General features: G+C 37.6%; 1 protein-coding gene across 2 annotated transcripts in view; it reads right to left on the bottom strand.

Annotated features, from left to right (window-relative positions):
* The window catches only part of LOC137390186 (anillin-like), a 37,596-nt gene that overhangs the window by 15,332 nt on the left and 6,226 nt on the right, over nucleotides 1-16,038 (bottom strand). For both annotated transcript variants that reach the window (XM_068076470.1, XM_068076471.1), the window contains exons 5-11: nucleotides 13,334-13,457; nucleotides 5,689-5,791; nucleotides 5,162-5,280; nucleotides 1,486-1,703; nucleotides 1,022-1,153; nucleotides 329-441; nucleotides 153-176 (exon numbers count right to left, since the gene is read on the bottom strand). In XM_068076470.1, coding sequence (XP_067932571.1) covers nucleotides 153-176; nucleotides 329-441; nucleotides 1,022-1,153; nucleotides 1,486-1,703; nucleotides 5,162-5,280; nucleotides 5,689-5,791; nucleotides 13,334-13,457 — 833 coding nt within the window. The remainder of the gene's footprint in view (nucleotides 1-152; nucleotides 177-328; nucleotides 442-1,021; nucleotides 1,154-1,485; nucleotides 1,704-5,161; nucleotides 5,281-5,688; nucleotides 5,792-13,333; nucleotides 13,458-16,038) is intronic.

Below are 16,038 nucleotides of genomic sequence, written 5' to 3'. Positions count from 1 at the left end.
GTGAAGATAATGAAAAGGGTTAGTGCATGCGAGGAGAAGCACCAACACCAAAAGTATTGTTTGTTACAGAGTATTGTGTGTTACAAGTCTGGGAAGGGGGAGCAAAGGCCATGCTTAAGTTATCCATGCCATCCTCTAGCTATATTTCCTACCTTGGTAAAAGCATCGTCTTGTTTCTGGAATGGTAAATACGTTATGACACCCAACAAATCTGGAAGCCATGTAATATGATAAACGCCAAATACATAGATATGAAAATGTAAAGGAGAAAAGAAACAACTCCACATCAACTACCATTTTCCATGCAAAGTGTAACTACAGCACTCACCCGTGACCACTCATTCTCTGCACTGGAATCTCTAGCTGCTGACTTATCGCTGTTACGAGCAGGTGTCTGTTCTGAGACAGCGCTACTAACTGGTTTCTGCCAAGGTGCTGAGACTACAAAGAACTTGCAATGACATTATCTTTGCTAAAGATGCTCTTATAAATGACATAAAACAAGTAAAGAATACAGATTCTGGCAACTCACTGAACCTACAAAGGATTTCCACACACTCTTTAACAACGGTAAAACACTTCAATAATTGGGAGACTGCTGCAGGTGCCAACTGGACAGTGGTGTGAACTAAGAATGCTCAATTTCATATGCATCCTTCCATCAGCAACTATATCAATTGTTTTTGACCAATATGTATAGCTATACCTATGCTAAGGCGACTTGTCTCTAAAACTGTTTAATCTATGTCATAGCAAAATTATCTATGCAAAACTGTTAAATCTATGTCACAGCAAAATTGTCTATGCAATCTGTACAGCAGCCCACTAATCTAAGAACAAAGGCTATGATATAGCAGACTCATCCGAGCAAGAACCAGGACTATGCTGCTGAACACTGACCTTGACAAGAGCAATTATTAAGCTGCTATATTCCAGGAGTAAACGTCTTTTCCACTAGTAACTATAGCAATGAATGCTAAAAAGAGCCTAGCCAACTGTATCTAGATAAAGAGAGGCTAACCTCCAGTCCTCTCCCTTTCGGGAGTAGGAGCAGCGCTACGGCTCCTTCTTCTTGACCTCCCTCTGGTATCTTGCTCAGGACGAAACTCGGCTGCCTTAGCTTGGCTACTGGCTGACCCAGCAGTGAAAGAGCCTACAATGAGAGAGATCACTATTGGACTTCATATTAGCAGTTGTTGAAGGCATCAACAGAGCTCGGGATCGAAAACCTATCATGACAGCTGCAAGTCTCTGAGCGTCATGACAGATAATTAATATAAGTAGACTACTAAGTCATGATTGGCTAAAAAAAATTTGATTTGCAAAAATAGCACAAAAAATAACGCAAATCTAAATATTTCCGTATCATGAAGTGATCTTAACGCAGGTACTGCTAGGTGATATATTCCTCTATGCCTCTCATTCCATCTCCAGATGCTCCACTCCCAAAGTAATACAATAGCAAGCAGAACAAAGTGGTCAAACCTTTAGTAGCAGAGCCAGGCACGACTGCCGGCGTGTTAGCTTTAGCTCCACGCAAGGGAGTTGCTTGTCTCAACGGGGTCAGTGCATCGCCTGCCCTCTTCTCCCACATAGAGAATCTATCTGACACAGCCTTTTGGGTTGGCTCATCATCCGAGTGTTTTCTGTTAGACTCAGACACCTGTGGTGTACTATCTTTGACCGTTGGGGGGTTGGCTGGCCTAACCAAAGAACCACCAGATAAATGACCAAAAATTTTTTACAACTAGCCTTCTGGTTTCACTCAAAACAAGCCAGAACTAAAAGATGGCACATGGCATGTTCTCCGAGCTGGTACACTACAGTGGAATCTCTAATAAAATTATTTCGTTGCGGAAATTTTATAAGTAGAAACTGTTTTAACCCTCTGAGGCCCCTTGTTGCACTGGTGCAACATAACTTTCAAAACTGAATAGAGCAACTACAAATGCTTTATAACCAAATATTATTCTCAAGTGGCTTCTTACATATCTTTATGTAAACCCAAACCCAAAATTGTTAGGATTTCATGATCGTGATGTCACCACATAACTCTAGAACATTCCGTGGAATTGAAAGTTGACCACATGTGAAGAAAGCAACTTTTTAGGCATGGATTTCTAGCTCTTTGAGGTAAGTTGGAATAACAAATTTTCTGTTTTGGGTACTATGTTGACCGTACTTTTACACACATAAAATGTTTTGGAAAAATAAATTTTGTTTTGCTATCTATATGAGCTCAAAATTTTTTGTGCAGGAGTGCAACATTGGGCTCTGCATAGCTAAGCTGCAAACCAAGGGATTAGTATGGGACATTTTAATTAGCCATTGTTAGGGCTAATGCTCTTCATTCTAGTTGTTGTGCATAATACTTAGTGTTGTAAAGATGGTAGTAGAGGCACACTGACTAACATTGAAGTACATGTAATATTACCAGGTTACCTTCACTGCTACTACCAGTACTTCTGCTATGATTGTAGTCATTCACTACCAAAGTAAATTGGTATTTCAAAATGATACAATACTATGGAATTAGTTCACTTGATATAGCATGATAGTTAGGTGTGTAGGCTTTCTGTTGGGCTATTTTAGGTGTTATATGAATGATATTGCAAAATAGATTGCCTTAGTTTGTAGATACAAAATTCATTCAAAGTCATAAGGAGCAGAGTTGATGAAACGAGTTTGCTAGACGAGCTCTGGAAAATGTGATCATGAATAGATGCCTTATAGAATGAATGTCTGTAAATAGAACCCAAAGAATGTCACTCTATAGATGAAATGATGAGTCAATACACTGGAAAGATTCGCCTTTGCCGACAATACATAAAGCGTAAGCCACATCCATGGCGCTTCAATATTTAGGGTCGAGCAAGAGTCAGTGGCATTTTGCATGACTTTGAAGTATACTAGGATGGTGATGGCAAGCGGTTGGAGTTGGGCTAAAATGCTGATATTGTATTCAAGCTCACATCTACTCTATAAGAGAACTGGAGGTACAAAATTTATGGAAACAACATGTTTATCGGTCTTCCCTTCATCCCTGAGCTAAATAAATATAGGATGTTTTATACAGGTACTTTTTGAACCAACAGGGTTCTTGAATGCAAGCTCAAAAATGAAAAATTCTTCAAACGAGAGGGCAGATGTTCCTATGACAACTATGTGGATGAGGTCAACAATGTGGTTGCTGTCAGATGGTGTGACAACAAAGCTGTCACCTTTCTCTGCTCATTGACTAGTGTACAGCCCCTTGCTCAAGCCAAACAGTGGGACAAGCCATCAAAAGAGCATTTCTTCTACAACACGTCTGCTATAATACAATCATATAAAAATATGACAGGGAGTGATTTATAGGATTCAATTTTAGCAAAGTTTTGTTTGGCTATGAAGAGTCGGTGATGGCATCTCTACTTGTATTGGGGTTTTTAGTGGTAGCAGTAATCAATACTTGGAATATCTACAGGCGAGATAGTCGCCTTCTCAAGCTACCAAAAAGTGAAATACTAAAAAGAAAATTTTAAGCTGAGGTTGCTGACAATCTCATCCATGACAATGCTGCTGCTAAACAAGGATGACCATCTGCAGCAGGTGATGCCAATCTATGACCTACAACAGCTGGAAAAAATAGAAGTTCGAAATTAAAAAAAACGCGAAGTTCCCTATTACATTTTTGCTCATTGTCCAGTAAAGGTTCCAAAGAGAGGTCAAGAAAACAAATACTACCAATTGTCAAAAATGTGAAATAGTTTCTGCTTTCTTGATGAAAAAAATTATTTACGTGCCTATCATTGCAAGCGAATGGAGAGCTAGAGTTACATTGAAACAGTTGATATTGCTCCAGTATTTAGTCCATCTGTACCAAACAGTGATGTAAACTGATATGCTTGTGATCTATGTATATAGTATATATATATAAATATATATACCTGTATATATATATATATATATTTATATATATATTTATACATATGTATAAATATTTATATATGCTATATATATCTATATATGTATGTATATATATAAATATATATATACATGTGTATGTATATGTACATGTATATATATAAATATATATACATGTGTATGTATATATGTACATGTATATGTATGTATATTGTATATATGTACATATAGGTATATTTTATAGATATGTATATGTAGATATGTAGATTTAACATTTATTCATTCAAAATAAAGATATTTTACTGGCTCAAATACTTCATAACATTATTGCCTGTTGCGGTAATTTATATAGCATTGAAGCCCAATGTTGCGTGAGTGCAACATTTAATATCTCAGGTTAAGGTAATAGTAGAAAATAGAAAAATTAGAAAAACACTCATACATGTATCTGGAGGCTATCCAAGAAGTTTGAAAATTTTCAGAGCAAAACTTCTGTGTGTGGGCCTCAGAGGGTTAACCATATAAATGCCATAATCCGTTCCAAGCAATTTTTAAGAAGGCAAGTAAGAAGATTTATTTACACCAACAGAAACTAACAAACTGCGCTATCATACAAAAAACTAACTTGAATTGTTAGAAACGAAATTTGTCCTACTTTGTATGCAATACATGATAACTCCAAATTGTGCAACTAATGAACCTAAAACTCTTGCCATTTACCAATTTTCTCTAGCACCTGAAACTGAGTGAGACGCAGTACACATCACACCCATAGGAAGCAAACAAGTAAAAATATGAAACAACAGCCAAAATACAAAAGACGTTCTTGCCTTTCGCATCAAACATCGTTCGTAAGTCAAATCAAAATTGCTACTAAAAGAGGCTTCGTAACTTGAAATTTTCTTATGCAAGGTCTTTTATAAGTAGAGATCCCACTGTAATTTCACAGCAATATGGCTCAAGCTATGCTAAACCTTGCTGCAACTTAATCTTAACCAATTTACAAATGAGTTACTCACATCTTAAATCTACCTGTTCTCACGATGACATTGGTGATTGATTACAGTGTTCCTGATATGAATTTGCCATGTCAGACGGCATTTGACAAGCTGACCAAACATGCTTTCAAGACAATATCTTCATCCTTCACTTAACATTGCAGGCTATCACGTATACTGTTGAGTAAAAATGCATACAGTACAGTGTAGACAACTCCAAAGATATGAGAGAAAGATGACCGATGGCCTATGTATACCTGGATGGAGTGACTTTAGCCTTAGATGAAGCCGAGCCAAAGGTGAAAGCGTCTGTAACACTGGAACTTATCTCTTTTTGTAACCGAGGTGATCGACGGTTGGAAGCTGGTGTTTCCTCCTACAAATAAGTACCGCAGTTAATGGCCAACTAGCCATATGCGTCTCTATGTTTACTGTTCTCATACATCCACCTACCCAGCTAAGAGTAAATAGTATCGGTACTATTTCTATCAGCAAAGAGCAGATAGAAATAGCACCGATACTTGCCCATACAGCATCTCTCCTCTGTAAGCCTACATTTCACCTTGACACAACACAAACAGATGTCTAATGGTGTACCGACAGGAGCGGATCACCACACTCAAAATTACCACGAGGCCAGTTGTTACATCAAGCTCGACAGAATCATCACAAAAAATGACAGGACGAGCATAGCTACTTTAGTCACATAAAAAATGAGAAAGATTAAGAGAGGATACATTCCCGGAAGGCAATAGAAGTTAGCAGTGAGCTAGTATATCATTACCTGGAAGGTACGCGGAGGTTTGGGGGGTTTACTGGCACCCGTAGAGCCAACGGGATCAACTGGATCAGTCACTTTTACAGGCTTCTTTTCTGGTGAGTCACTCCTACGAAAAAAAAAGAAACTCACTTCTATAAAGCATATAAAAATGTGAAGGATACAATACTGCATTAATCTTATATATTAATCTGGAGTAGCGGAATTCCTTATCCTGTTGAGATGTCGCTAGAATTTTTGCTAAAATGTTATTTCTAGCTTAATAATTCGTACAAATCGCTAAGCTTCATCGCTATATATAAATCTCAGTGTTCGTTTGTTATAGTTACAGCAATTAAGATCTAAGAACAAAAACCTGCTTCACAATGAAATTGAACTCAGAAACACCTGCTCTGCAGACAGGTGTACTATGCAATACACGACGCTGTCCTTGCCATACTATCGTGTAATTGTTCACATACTTACTGCGACTGCCGATCTGAGAGACCCTTACGTGTAACGATCACAAGCTGACTTCATGGCTATTATTATAGTAACGATTTACACTAGCTTAAGTTACTAGCTCAAGTTATTTAAATTCATTGGATAAACTCAGCCAACGACAACTACAATACCTGCTACTGCTTAGAGGCCATTTTTTATTACCCGTGCAACGCCAGACATTCACCTAGTACATGGAAACCTTTATTTGATCGCCGTGGCACTCTATTTTTCAACTTTTACCTTAAAGTGGCTCTTTAATGGAGGTGACATTCAAATAAAGGATGCGTTGTATTTTTCAAACACCTCGTCAGAATATTGAGAAAATATGTTTAACCCAGGGTTGGAAAAAACCAGTGGGAGTTGTTATGGGAAACAAGAGAGAAAACATATAGAAATTTCAGAATGAGTCTTAAATCAAACATGAATGATGAAATACAGAGCAGAAATCTTATCACATAAAGTGAATATTTTACATACAGCTCTATGTATAAGTAGGAACTTTAATCCCAGTGATTAGTCATGTGGTAGTGTAGAGCAGAGCATAATGTAGATGCATTGCTAGTGTTTGCAGCAGTGGCAGATGACTCAACTTCTATCGCCTGAATATTAGCATCACTGCCTAAATTGGTGTTTTCAGCTTGACATTTTGCTACGTGAGCTTTGAGCTTATCTGCGTGACCTCGCATTACGACAGCACACCTATTACGTTTTGCCTTAAAACCTTTCCCTTTCAAAACACAACAAACTTGATAAACTGAATTCTAACAATCCAACGACTTTGGCCCAATAAATGAAATATTAGTTTGCAAACTTGAAGCTTTTGTCCAAAAGGATCTCATTGTTTTAATTTCTAATAATAAGTAATCCTTTCTCACTGGCCAGACTTGAGAAAGTATTCATTCATTATTAGAGATGATGATTGGATTAGTATATTTCATATGGTTTTTATATTTCATCAGTAAAGAGATCATCATATCACTTGATAAAACCAATTGAAAATGAAATTCACTAATTCATTGTTGTGCTAGGATTTCATGTTGTTTCAACTTGAGCTCTGCCGTCAATTTACTACTGTGTCCTAAATAAACTTCCACAGCTGATAATTACATATAATTGAATTTCTACCGCACATGAACCACTAGGAGCTTAAAATATTATGTTTTTCACAAAAATAATGAAAAAACCATTTTTTTTGAGCTGGTTTAAGGGCGGAGTGCAAAATGATATGGCAATTTTTGAATTTTTTGTCAAATTTTCTATATTGCAGATTTATGAAGCACTGTAAGCAGTAAAATGTGCTCTCTCAAATGATATGCATTTTATTGACTTATGAAACTAAGGCAAAACTCTACAATAAGCTTGTTATTGACACCCTGTCATAATACAAACCGCAAGAAAACCGCAAAACTTCGACCCTTACGACCTCTTTATTTGCATAATAAATGGCACCTTTTCGGCCGATATCAAATGTAATCCATATACCAAATGAGAGCTCAACACCGATCTCTCCAATGGTACTGTTTACATTCACGTTCAATCAACCAATAAAGAGATAGAGCCTTTTTCTTCCCGCCAAAAGGAATCACGTTGAAGCAAATCAAACCAGCTGGTTTGATTTGCATCGGAGCTGCTTTTTTTATCAAATGAAATCGACGTATAATAAACATTGGCCAATGAAATGCCGGTGACGTAGGTAGCGATTGTAAACATCTCGATGCCAGCGGTTAGTTCATTCCTTTTGTCTCTGACCGAGGTCCTAGCTACGCACGTTTTACAAAGCTCTTACACACGTTCTACTTTTATATTTAGATTTACATTGAAGACATGGTGAAGTCATATTCAGCCATTGCGTTGGGAAGAAGAAAAGAAAACGAGTCTTTCCATCTAAAAAGACTGATGAAGAGGTTAGCATTATCGCTTTGCTATTTTTTATTAGTAATTTTTTCGATTCAATTTTTAGTTACTACGACTAGTTTTAATTCGGTACTAGAAATCTTTTCAGCTACTATCCCATTTCATTAGGCTAACCAAACGATTCACATAGTATCCATTAATAAATATTGGTTATGTATCGATGATACCGAGTTGATGTTATGCTATTCGATACAAAACATACACGTTGAAAGTTTTCTATTAGGCCTTTCTATCAGTGGTAAAGTTAGCTGTGGTGCTTCAGTATGCTGTATACATCGCAGAATATGAACCCAAGATGAATATGACATCTAAAATAAATATGCAAAAAATAATTATCTGCAACTAATAATTTCTAAACATAAATGTTTATTTGTAGAGAGTTGATGAGACCACAACACCGCCGAGCACATCTCTTCTCTCATCAGCACCATCCACATCTTGTGCTTCAGTTTGTGCTGATCCAGACTCTGTTGCTGCTTCAGATTCTGTCGCTGCTTCAGATTCTTCTGCTGCCGCTCCAGTTTCTGCTGCCGCTCCAGTTTCTGCGTCCAAGCGCAAGCTGGAGACTTTCAGGGAATATCCTGCTAGCTCTCCTATTTCTGCTGGTGCTGACACCGCTTCTGGTGATACCGCCGCAAGCAGTGTTAGGGCAAGCAGCTTTAGGGTAGTGAGTATGGAATTTTTATATAGCTTAGTTTCCCATATAGTGTGTTCCGTCTGTTGTAGTACTAATGTAGGGTTAGTTGAGACTGATAGGGTATATGGTAAGTCTAGTTTGTTTGAAGTAGCTTGTAATGATTGTAAGACCGTAGTTATGTCGCAGCACGCATCCCCGAGTGTGGTAAATGGTAGGGCTTATGATATAAACGATAGGTTTGTTTATTCTTGTAAGAGTAACGGGGTAGGTTATGAGCAGGCGTGTAGCTTTATTTCTGATTTAAATTTACCACTGCCTATCCACCGTACTTCATACTTCGCTAAGTTACGTAAGTTAGCTACTGCATGTTCTACGGCTTTAGAGGATCATTTTAGAATCATTAGGAGTATTGTAAAGGCAGCGTATCTAAAGCTTGAGGAACGTAGTACTGATGTAGATACTGTAGATATAGCTGTAAGTTACGACGGTACATGGCAGAAGCGTGGTCATACTTCACACAATGGTGTGTATGTCGCTATAGATGTTCTTACTGGATATGTTGTAGACTTTGAAGTGATGTCAAACTACTGCCGGGGATGTGAGAGAGGACCGAAGAAGGATGACAGTAATTACGACGAGTTTTGGACGAAACACCAAGATGCTTGTACGAAAAACCATGACGGCTCGAGCGGTGCTATGGAGAGAGAAGCAGCAAAGATCATCTGGTAGAGATCTACAACAGGGCCTTTACGATATACTGTTTTTCTTGGTGATGGTGACAGTGCAGCGTATGATGCGGTTTGTAGTCTGAATGTGTATGGTAATGTCAGCGTCAAGAAGGAGGAGTGCATAAATCATGTTGCTAAACGTTTGACGACTCATTTGAAAAAACTCAAAGTTTCATATAGTAAATCGGCGACGCCTATTTCCGGGAAAGGCAAGTTTACAGAAACCTTGATGGCATCTTTGCAATCTTATTATCGCAACGCCATCAGTCGGAATCCGGGTAACATTGATGAAATGAAAAGAGAAATTTTGGCCGCGCCGTATCACATCACGTCTGATGCCTCGCACCCGCAGCATGATTATTGCCCTTCTGACAGCTGGTGTTGGTATAAGAATCCCAGCATGTCACCTAGGAGACCTGACTTACCGAATGCGATGTTGAGTATGATCCTGCCTGTGTATGAGAGATTGTCGGACGAGAGATTGTTGGAGCGGTGTGCGAACGTGACTACGCAGAATGCGAATGAGTGTTTGAATGGGGAGATCTGGCGACGTTGCCCGAAGACCCAGTGGCATGGTAAGCGTGCGGTGACAGTGAGTGCGACGATGGCTGTGATGGTCTTCAATAGTGGTAGGACTGAAGTATTTAGGGTACAAAAGTATTTTGGTTTGCTTGTAGGTGAGAAGTCATTGCTGCATGCAAGAGCCAAAGATGAGCACAGAATCAAGAGAAAGATGGTCAGTAGCAGCCAGAGGAAGTCCAAAGTACGTCGCAGAGTTACTGAGCAACAAAGACAGCGGCAAAAAGAAGGAGTAACCTATGCAGCCGGAAAATTTGGTGCCCAATTCAAAGGTATGGTGAAGTGCTAGTTAGAGTATTATACATAGTAGTATTCAATAGTAGTCGACGGAAGTACATGTAAAAGTATTTAGAGGGCAAATGTATTTTGGTTTGGTTGTAGCTAAGAAGAAATAGTTGCATGCAAAATGAGCAGAGATTGAAGAGGAGCATCAGCAAATACAGAATAAGTTAACATCGTGGTAAGATTTACTTTCTCCTGCAAGTCATTCGCTTTTTCCTTATGAAAGATTCGAGGAAAAAGCCAATTGCTTGTAGCAGTAAGTCAACAGCACGTCGCAGAACTACTGAGCAACAGAGACAGTGGCATAAAGAGCAGAAGTTGAAGAGGGAATCGGTAAGGTTTACTTTCTTTCGCAGTGGCTCAGTTTTATACTCTTGAAAAGGTTGAGTAAGGTATTGAAGCACTGCGGAACTAAGTCAACAGCACGTCGCACAACTACTGAGCAACAGAGACAGCGGCATAAAGAGCAGAAGTTGAAGATAGCATCGGTAAAGTTTACTTTCTTTCGCAGTCACTTGGTTTTATACTCTTGAAAGTGTTGAGTATAGAATTGACGGGACTGCTGAAGTAGGCCAACAGCATGTCGCAGAATTGCTGAGCAACAGAGACAGTGGCATAAAGAGCAGAAGTTGAAGAGGGAATCGGTAAGGTTTACTTTCTTTCGCAGCGGCTCAGTTTCATACTCTTGAAAAGGTTGAGTAAGGCATTGAAGCACTGCGGAAGTAAGTCAACAGCACGTCGCACAACTACTGAGCAACAGAGACAGCGGCATAAAAAAAATTTTCAAAGTCGTTTTTCTCATATTTGTGCTTTTTCTGTGACTCCATCTGCTACCGGAGACTATAGAAAAGAGAAGACACGAGATATTGTCATGAGATTTTACTCGTATATTCAGATTTTTGTGTAGAGTCAGGTGATAGTAACAGATTTTGGCTAAAATCAGCACCTTCTTTGTTATTCAGTAAACTACAGGTCAGTCTTGTCATATCGATCGGCATAAATTTTTTTGTAGTCATTATCAAAATTCTGTTTCTATGGCTGCTAGGAGCACATTCTGAGCTTCAATTTGACACCAAGAACAAGCATTTTGGTGTAGCAGCTGATTCACAAAATCGTCAAACGTGAAGCTCTAAAAATGTTGATTTATATCTTATTGATCCATATCTCAAAAACTGCTGCATCAAACAATGATTTTTTGTGTGGTTGATAAGTACCTAGCTTCCAAACAGTGTGCAAAATTTCAGCTTTCTAAGTCCATTTTTAGCCAAAATAGGTTTTAAGCTGGATGGCCGATTTTCAAAGTCGTTTTTCTCAAATGTGCTTTCTCTGTGACTCCATATGCTACCGGAGACTATAGAAAGAAGATACGAGATATTGTCATGAGATTTTACTTGTATATTCAGATTTTTGTGTAGAATCAGGTGATAGTAACAGATTTTGGCTAAAATCAGCACCTTCTTTGTTATTCTGTAAATTACAGGTCACAGCCTCGCCATATCGATCGGCATAAATTTATTTGTTCAAAATTTTTTTTTGTAGTCGTTATCAAAATTCTGTTTCTATGGCTGCTAGAAGCACATTCTGAGCTTCAATTTGACACCAAGAACAAGCATTTTGGTGTAGCAGCTGATTCACAAAATCGTCAGATGTGAAGCTCTAAAAATGTGAAGATGTGAAGCTCTAAAAATGTTTATTTATATTTATTGATGGACATATCTCAAAAACTGCTGCATCAAACATAATGATTTTTTGTGTGGTTGATAAGTACCTAGCTTCCAAACAGTGTGCAAAATTTCAGCTTTCTAAGTCCATTTTTAGCCAAAATAGGTTTAAACCAAGCCAACCCTGGTTTAACCCTTTCACGGGCGAATTGAATGTCATCTATACTTTGCAGTCTCCTTCGAATGGTACGACATCAACCCTATTGTGTGCAAAAAATTCGCTAACTTTTCTCCAACTTGTCGTAGATCTCTAAATAAATATGCTCGGAGAAGCTAATACGTCTTTACCAGTTGACATCTAATGCTTGAAATTAACTTTTGATGATTTTATAGCCTGCATTAAAATTTGTTGGAGCTTTGAAGTTTTTTGTTTCAATTTAAATATTTATGTCTAATTTATATCTAAAAAGGTTGCATAAAAGCTCATTTCCCTCATCGATATGTTTATTACAGTTCACAGCCAAAACTGGCTTTTTATGGACAATAGAACAGGAGTTACGAGCGTCAATCCATTGTAAGCCGAGTTCAGATAACTGCCATTTATAAAAATTTACGCGATGCACTTTAGAATGCATGTATACACTTCTCACATGAATATATAGAAACCACGTGTAATCAAAATAGCCTCACAAATTTTAGCCTCAAAACGCGTAGTTGCACCAACTTCATCGGAAATGCGTAAACTTTTTTCACATAGGCCTACATTGAAGTATCAAGACCACTTTAAAAATGAACTACTATTAGCTTGCTATAGTTACTAATTATTTCTATGGTGTTGCCTTTAAAGTTTTAACGAAAAAACTGTAAAGACTTGGTGTTGAAAAATGGACATTGATACGAATAGAAAGAATTATTTGTTATTGTTGTAATCCCATCTTTACGGGTACCTTTTGTAGACACTTGTCTACTGATGACTTGCTATTATGGGTTCATAAAGATCAAGAATCTTAAATAGTGGCAGTCAAATAAAAGTGGTGTTCAAATAGAAGCGACGATTAGTTAAAGGGTGGAGCTCTTTTTCCCAATGCTTCTCCCGTAGCAACACTTAAATACAGGTGACGTTCATATAAAGGTGGCTTTCAAATACAGGTTTTACAGTAGTTGAGCCAACAGCTACTAGCTAGCCAGGCAACTAAACACAGGCAAACTTAATACAAGCATAGTTTGTAATTTGCAGTTGAGACTAACATAACTAAGGTAAAACAGAAAGTACGAGTAGACTTAACTGACACGGTAACCTTAAGAATACTTCACTCGCTTAATGTTTGAGTATATGACTGACTTAATGGACTTGACCCGTAACATACTTGACTGGCTGGGGATGAGATAGATCATCTTCCCAATTATTTATCTGAGCGGCAAGCATCTGTAGCCTCCCCTTCCTCGTAGCTGGTCTGTTCTCCTCTATGGGTGACGCAGCAACTTCATTTTCTATATAATTTAGAAAACGCAGAGTTGAGCCTTACTAATTTAAGTCGAATAAAGAGGACTCGGAGACTATCTAGCAATGATATCAAGCATTGTACCTCTGCATGATTCTATGGCGTATGCTCTTACCAAAGATTAGCATAAGTTGAAAGCAAGCAGCAGTTACAGCGGGTAGTTCAGCAGGAAAGTTGATCTATTAACTCTTTCACGACCAAATTAATTTCTTTACTTGGACATTATTACATACTCAGTAAATCCTAATACTTGACAAAGGTGACAATAAATTGTCACCACTTTTGAACCACACTGTCTATAAAAATATTTTGATACCAAGTTAATCAACATAATCTTTTACACCAGCTGATGCCATAAAAATACCACAGATGTGTTGCAAAATGAGGTTGAACATTATTTCAGCCATTTTTGCTATGAACGTGAGCGTGTCCGAGTCAGACGATTTATCAATGTTATTACAGCTTACAACAGTATTATTACTGGAAAAATTACACTCCCAGTACATAGTACTATTGTTCAATAAAAATTATCCAAAGACCCTAAATATAACATTAATAAAACCTTCGAAGTTGTAGTGTCTGACACGACTGGTCATGGCTAAGAAAAATTATGATAAAAAGTTTTTGCAAAGCAAAACTATGCTCAGGATAGGTTGCGAACATATTTTCTGTTGGCTTAACACATTCGGATACCGTACTTTTCAGACTATTAGCCGCTACTTTCTTCTGATGTTTTGAGCCATGCGGCTTATGTAAGGGTGCGGCTATTCTGTGGTTCTTTCTTTCACCCCTAGGACGCACTAACCGGAATCTTCGGTTAGCGCGCCTCTAGCACTAACCAAAGATCCCGGATAGTGCTAAAGGCGCACTAAACCTAGCTTCCACGGAAGCTAGGTTTAGTGCGCCTCTAGGAAGCTAGCTTCCTAGAGGCGCACTAAAGGAAGCTTCCAAGGAACCTAGCTTCCTTGGAAGCTAGGTTTGTTGGTCCTAAACCTAGGACCACCAAACCTAGCTTCCAAGTAGTTGGATTACAAGAGTGCACCACCACTCCCAGCTTTGTTTCGTTAGGCACTGAGTTAAAGAGCGTCGATTAATACCTACCAAAGTTGCTGCCGTGTTAAGAATCGCTGTCCCGAGTTCTGCGGCATATTAATTTTTTTATTATTGTTTTTTTAAATAAAGCAGATATAGCTTATATAAGAGTGTGGTTAATAGTCTGAAAAGTATGGTAATTGTTTTCTTTCATTTAAGTACAGATGTGATGGACTAATTAATGAACTACTCACTAATCAGAGAGGTTTTGCTTACTAAAGCTGCAGCATGTGGCTCTTGGCCATAAGCAAACGCTTTGTCGAGCCGTACTATGCGGCTCATGGTAGTGAAAGAGTTAATATAGAAAGGATAACTCCACCATTTAGTGACTAAATGTTTGATGAGATAAAGAGTGCAAAGAAATAGTCCGAGCTATAAGCGCTTCCAAGAAACAAAGATTGTCCAAAAGCAGAACTCATTTGCTTTATTAGCCAATTGGAACCAAGTCTTGTATGTGAATATATGAACAAACTAACATACCAACTACATAAGTTGGTTGAAACTACTAACTACATAAATGAACTTTGGCATACTGCCAAACCTCTACATACCAATTTTATTATCTTGTAAAAATATTTTGTATGACCAAATCAAAGTGTGTTGGAGCAAATATTATTATCAAAATTTACTTTACTTCAATTTGCTCCACAACTCAAATATTTAAAAATGAGCTAATAATATATAAATATATTAAAAAAATGTATTGTAAAAACTATGTAAAACTAAATGAACAAACGAACAAATTATACATACAAAACTAAAGAAATAATCGATAGAAAGAGGTTGTCGTTGTCATTTAGCCTTTACGTTAAAGAAGCCTAAATTGAGATCTAGTCTTGGTACTAGAGAAGTTGCATGGTGTGCAGATAGTCTAACTCAGACTATTTGAGCTATAGGATGACCTACTTGCATTTTTTATTTTCAAATTTGATATTCTCCACGCTTTACCTTTAATTATTATGTGCAACTTTTTAGCTTATTTCTGGCAATCCTTTTTTTTACATCAAACCACTTACTTTTTTATGTCATGATAACTACTAGACATTTTCATATATCATTTAAAGATGTCTGTTTTTTTTTAAAAATCATTTTTATTAATTAAAAACAATTCCTTTATCGGCACTTCTACCTCGCCAACTAGTCTTTGATATTTGTGATTTTCATACTATAAAAGGAAGGTATGAAACAACATTTGATACGATTTTAAAACCGTAAGGCAATGAAGGATAATTGTACTGCTAATGTACTGGTACACAAAACTGATGTTTCGAGAAACTTGCCAATCGGAAAATATTTTGGGTGTTGAGCCAAAGACTCACATTTTATGTTACATCTGAAAGAAATCTGTGTTAGAGTGATTTTAAATTTAACTGTGCGCTAATCGTCCAGTCAAGGTCATAAGATAGTCAACTGTATACAGAGAGAAAGAGAGTGTTGAACAAAAGAATAACGGAACAGGAGGCACAATGCTTGTTGTC

Source organism: Watersipora subatra, chromosome 3 (genome assembly GCF_963576615.1).
Source record: "Watersipora subatra chromosome 3, tzWatSuba1.1, whole genome shotgun sequence".
Classification (NCBI taxonomy): Eukaryota; Metazoa; Bryozoa; class Gymnolaemata; order Cheilostomatida; family Watersiporidae; genus Watersipora; species Watersipora subatra.
Note: the sequence above shows the minus strand (reverse complement) of the source record. Positions and strands in the feature narration are given on the sequence as shown.